The 6000-nt window shown below is 34.6% G+C and overlaps 1 protein-coding gene across 1 annotated transcript in view; it reads right to left on the bottom strand.

The window, feature by feature from the left end:
* Positions 1-2179: 2179 nt before the first annotated feature.
* DIAPH3 (diaphanous related formin 3) overlaps positions 2180-6000 on the bottom strand; it is a gene marked incomplete at both ends in the record, with an annotated part of 257494 nt that continues 253673 nt past the window's right edge. The window contains one exon of the mRNA XM_082008899.1: positions 2180-2433. Coding sequence (XP_081865025.1) covers positions 2180-2433 — 254 coding nt within the window. The remainder of the gene's footprint in view (positions 2434-6000) is intronic.

The following is a 6000-nucleotide window of genomic DNA, read 5'->3' as shown; positions in this document are numbered from 1 at the left end:
GCTTAAGATCTATGATTTTAAATGTGAATATTTATTTTAAAATCAGAAGATGCTAGGCTGCTAGTAGCATTTTGTTCATTGGAAATTTCAGTAGATACGTAGTTTTGTAACTTTTCTTTGCTTGATAAACTACACAGTAGTGTCCTGGACTGCCAGTTTTCTGTTGTGGACTATTAACCCACTAATTCAAATGAAAAAATTTACTGTATTCAGGAAAAAGAATTTGTACTTCCACTTTCACATGGCAGGTCATCCTGCTAGTATTTCAGAGCCAGTTCTCTACTCCTAGTCCTTTTAATTTAGCACATCCTCATCAACTGAAGACATCCAGTGAATTATTTTTTTTCTTTAACATACATTTTCTTTATGTTTGAGACACCATTTTATTTAGTCAAGCATATTGTACTTTGCGTATAGTAATTTGTACTGCACCCTGTAAAAAAGGTTAATAAGTCTTAACAGTTCAGGTGTAGAAGACCTTAGTGGAACTATAGAAATCGCTGTATTTCTACTCATCCACTAAAGATGCATTAAGCCCCAATTCTATGGCTACTCTTATACAGTTTCAAGTTACAAAAGGCAGCCTCGTATGACAGCTTTGCCCATTGTTTGCAAGGAGAGCTGAAGAAATGACAGCCTGATAGGCTTTCACAGAGTCACAGAATCATTAAGGTTGGAAAGGACCTTCAAGATCATCAAGTCCAACCGTTAACCCAATGCCACCATGCCCCCTACACCATGTCCCGAAGTATGTCTTTCTCTGTATCTTTCCTTGACTTCTGTTTATACCTTTTTTTTTTTCAGCTAATGTGGGAAATGTAATTAGAGTGTGTAATGACAGTTAAAACAGCCACAGAAACAAGAGATTGATTCCCATGACGGCTGAAAAGCCCTCCATGCAGCATGTATAAACAGGCCAAGTTTCTGAGTTCTAATTAACTTTATTTATGTTTAGTGCAGGAAGTACGAAGGCAACTTAAACAAGGATATAAAAAGCACTGGAGCATTGAAACACTGGTTTCATGTAACTGACTCTTACTGAAAGACATATTTTTCAGCATTTTGTAAAGAAAAATAGAGTAATTTAGAAGAAAGATATTAGATACCTAATATACTCTTATAATAAGGAAGCTTTAAATAATGGAGCAGATACTAATAGTAGCTTCCTACTTAGTCACATAGGTGATTCTTTATGATGTGCAATTAATAAATATGATAGCGAACATGTAACAACGCACAATGACAGTGCGATAAAAGACATGCAATTATGTGCAAGATTCCTATTGTGCCAGCAAATAAGACTTTATGGGCTACTGGAAAATGAGTTTGTGAAAAACCAATTGTAAAAACCTTTTCCATTATGTGTTCCTTTTATAAAAACATATTAAGTCACACGTGAAAATATAAAAAATTACATCGGTAAATAACTGTGAAGACATTTTCCCCCGCTATGGACACAACTGCAAAACCTTGCAATCACAGAAATTGTATATATTATTTTGATATAATAATCATAACTAAGCTTAACAGTAGTGATATATTAATCATACATAAGGTATATTATTTGCATAGATTTTCTTGTTTATTGTCCATGGATTTCCATTTTGTAAATACATATATAATTCAGAAAGCTTTGGTGCTCTTTGATGAACTCAAACTGGAAGATGGCTGATTTCGATGATATACATTTCCTATTACTACAATTGCAAAGGATGCTATAATAACAACATTTTAGGTGCTAAAACCTCTTAAGTATAGCAATTGCGGTAGAAAATAGAAGAATACCTTTGATGTTATTTACTGACCCTTATTCCAAGGCATGATGATTTAACAATATTTAAAAGATATTCCTATTTTGAGAAGCTCTCAAAACATGTGGTCAGCAGTTTGTCCACTAAAAGTATTGTGCCTTGGAATAATTTAGTATCTGTTTCTTCTTATATTTTTCATACGCTCAGTAGGTAAATACATACAATAAAAATCATTCTGCAGTTATGCAAAACTATAGTAACATTTTGTACAGTCTTGCAAACGAACATTTTAGAAGTAGAGCACTCATCCATAGAGAAATTGGGAACTCAGAAGTATGTAATGTCAATAATAGAAAATTAGTGTATTCTTAAAGATGTAGGCTATTATAGCTTGTTTTTAAGCTGATTTAATCCTTTATATGATTATTCTATAGTGCTCGCAGTCTTGCCAGGAGAGCTTCTACTTCTGGAATGGCTTCTCCCTTAGAAGGAGACCTGATACGATCTATTTTCTTTTCTTTGTTGCCTTCTCCATGGCAGGCTTCCTTTCTCCCAACAGCCTTGTTCCATGCTGTAGAAGAACTTGTTTCCACATCATAAGTAACCTCTTTGGTGACTGGGCTTCTTGTCAAGTTTAAACTGTGGGGTGTATGTGACTTCTCTAATCGTCCTTTCTGGTTCTCTGCAGAAGAGAAAAAAAATAAACCTCATTTCACTATCAAAATACTCAATTTCAGTATTTTTTAACATAGAAAGACCTTTTGATCAGACAAAATTTTACTTGGAGATGACGTACCAGGAGTAATGGTTGCTAAGGAGGCAAGACAAAAAATATTATCACTTCAAAAGCAGTGGGCTTGGTCCCTTGGAAGTGATACAGACTTTACATGACTTCTTTAGATTAGCAGCTGTATTTCCTACAAAATCAGATAGAGCCTGACAGGATCTTTCTTTCTTACTGGAGTCAAAGAGAAAACAGAGTACTCAGCACTTCTCAGTGTCTTCCAAAGTTTTATCCGGTTAACTAAATTTTCTACATATTTTTAGTTGTTCAAATTTTAAAATGTATTTTAAAAATCTATTTCAATTTAATTATGCATTGTAATAATTCTTCTTTCATTTGTGAACTTTTAGGCAGTCAAGTAATTTTAAGAATTTGCATAACTTGCTGCTTTTGGCTAAACATCTCTGTCATTGACTGTCAGAAGAAGTTCCACTTAGTTAAAATCCAGGAGCTTTGCTGGATTGACAGGTATTAACAGACAGATTTCTTTTTTGTCGTCTCCCCCCAATCAAATGACTGTTCTCAAAACCAGCATTTGAGTGGTCCCTCTCATAGATTAGATCTCAGACTTTTTAAAACCAAGCGTACTCAATATTCATGTAACCTTGAGCAAGGCTTGAAAATGGCTTCAACAAACTTGACATGACATTTAAAGTTTTTTGGTTATTCACTGAAAGATGTTCCATCAACCCAATAGTAATGACTTTGGAGCACAGGCAGTCACTCATGACAGTGTGTTTTATGTGAGTGCTGAAAATTCCTACCGAAAACAGCTTGTACATTAAAAGGCAGCTGCTGAAGATATTTACTGCACTGTCACTCCCTGACCAGGGGCTCTCAGTGATGGATGAGGATTTTACACACTTTCTTGGACAATCTCAGCAAATTTTGTAAGTGCAATCACCTTTTGGCAAGTGGAGGAAAATAAATACCTTCCATCATCTTCTAAATCAGACAGATAAACAATTCTTAACTAAAATTTGATAATTGTTAAATTTTTTACTTAGATGAAAAATGTGAGTTCTATTTTATGGTATGGAAAACAATTTGACCCTGAAGATGCAGCAGCACACATTTCAGTTTTCCTGAATCACAGGAGGCCAAAGATTAGGTATGAACATGTCTTTATAATTACATATAATAAACCCATCATATATAATTAAAATAACCCTGTTATGTGCACTCTTAAATATCCCATTCTATTGAAATGTTTATATTTATTGATTCTGAACACATATTTGCAGGCTAATAAAAGCATGCTACCTGTATCAGTATACAAAATACTAGCTGCACCACAGCCCTTTTTGTTTACATTCAGTCTAGGGGCAGTGGGAAAAATACTTGGTGTTTTGAAAATCAATATATTGTTTTAAAGTAGAAAAAAACCATATTCTTATATAATCAGAGATTAAGTACAGGTGTTGGGCTTCTTGAAGTTTTGGAATGCACATATATAGAAGTGAGAGCAAAAGCCATAACCACCTATAAGCAGGAATTTGATTTGTTTCTGAAGATAGTATTTGATATGCCTGCCTGCAACAGCAGGGAGATGGCTTAGTGACATTGGCCACCGCTTTAATCCTATGTTTCTAGAACACGGGTACTCACAGAAAATCCACAAACCATACAGATATTAAGAGGCTTTTCCTAAACTATTTTGAACCATTACATCATGGACATACATACCTTTAATTTTTGCTTTTGGCAGTACAGAAATTTGAAAGAAATTGCAGAATAAAATAAATATATTTACACACATACCTTGGTTCAAATACACTTTTAAAGAATTGAATATAAAAAAGTTATAGAAGGTTAAAAGAAAACTACTCATGAAAAGACACTTCTACATGAAGTCTTGTTAAGAAGAAAGCTTACATTTCTGGAGATGCTCTATTTGTCCACCTACTGTAGCAAGATGAAACTTCCACCAGTAGCACGACAAAAAGAAATCAGACATTAAAAAACACCGGATAAAGACAGAACTTACTAATTTTCTGTATATATTGGAAGTAGTTGAGACAAGTTTCTAATGTTTGGTCACTTTTAGCAATCAAAACTGTCATTCACCTGCATCATACCAATTACTATGCAGATGAAAAAAAGCAAAAACTTTGAATTCATGTTGAAGTTTCCTAAATGCTGGGGTGAGAAGACATTGGCCTGTAATAGTTTTGATTTTACTGCTGTTGAATGCTTCCAGGCACAGGTTAAGCAGAGATTGCATCGTACACTATTGAAGTCTCAGTGTCCAAATTCAATGACATTTAAATCTTTTTCTTTCCCTTGTTCAATATCTAACTCTTGTGAGTCCTTCAGACCTATTAAAATTCAGTTTTTGCAGATATGAATTTCCTGAACATTGCTGTTAATCAAAAACATTTCAAAATCATATTCACATAACCTAAAGCCAAACAGCTACTATCATCTAGATAGAAGTCTTTTAAAATTACTTTGATTAACAGCAATGCTCAGGAAATTCAGTTGACAGAAAATTGTGCTTAATAGCTTTCCATAGTTTAAACGGTGTCCTAGCATAGAATAACTTATAATGATAGGCTTATAATCTATTAAAGGCTACATACTTTATATTCAGAAAAAGGAAATTGTGAACTAGCATGTGAACAAAAAAAATCAGTAGTATGAGACCTGCCTGCTGTGAACCTGGGGAAGCAAAATACGATCAGTTGGAGATTTTTAAATCCTGCATAATACTGTTATATATTACCTTTAATAGAGAACAAAAATGATTGCAAGAGACTCACTAGAGACACGGATTTTTTTAAAATGACTAATAAATATTTAAAATAAAAAAGGACTTTGAAAAGCTTTATTTCATTGCACAGTTTCTCAGTAAAAGTCTTGATACTAAAGACATATTTAGTTTTTATGTAAATACTTGTACACCGATTGAAAAATAAAGTTGCAAATACAATAAGGAGAACTGCATTACATGGCATTATATGCTTGCATTACAGTCATACATCTCAATGTGGGGCATGACAAAATTGTAACATAAGAAAGAACAATTGCAGTTACAACCTCATTACATCTTTTACCAACTTAACAGAGAAAAATGCTCAAAATCCCAGTGGAATATTTCAGATCTCTTTGGCTTGTGCTCCACGTACTACATCATTTTCCTGAAGCTATGCCTATGTTAAGATTTTTCTTAAGCCCGTGCGTACTCACCAATCCTACCACCAATGCAAACCTTTTTTACATTATGAGTCCTGACTCGCATGTGCTAGAAGACATGAGGGCATGCCCCCATGCCAGATGGTTTTGGCTTGGTAAAAGTAAGAGCCCTATCCATAACCCTCATCACTGTCTCACCGGTACAACACCATAGTTCACCCCTGGTTCCCAACGCGTAGAACTGAACGTCAGGGAAAGGCTACGACACCACGTTGGTGCCACGCTCACGTAGTTTCCCAGCACAAGAGCAGGGAAAAGAGCACGTGCTTT

The sequence above is a fragment of the Phaethon aethereus genome, assembly GCF_964289735.1.
Source record: "Phaethon aethereus genome assembly, chromosome: 1".
Classification (NCBI taxonomy): Eukaryota; Metazoa; Chordata; class Aves; order Phaethontiformes; family Phaethontidae; genus Phaethon; species Phaethon aethereus.
This window is presented reverse-complemented; position numbering and strand designations above follow the sequence as displayed.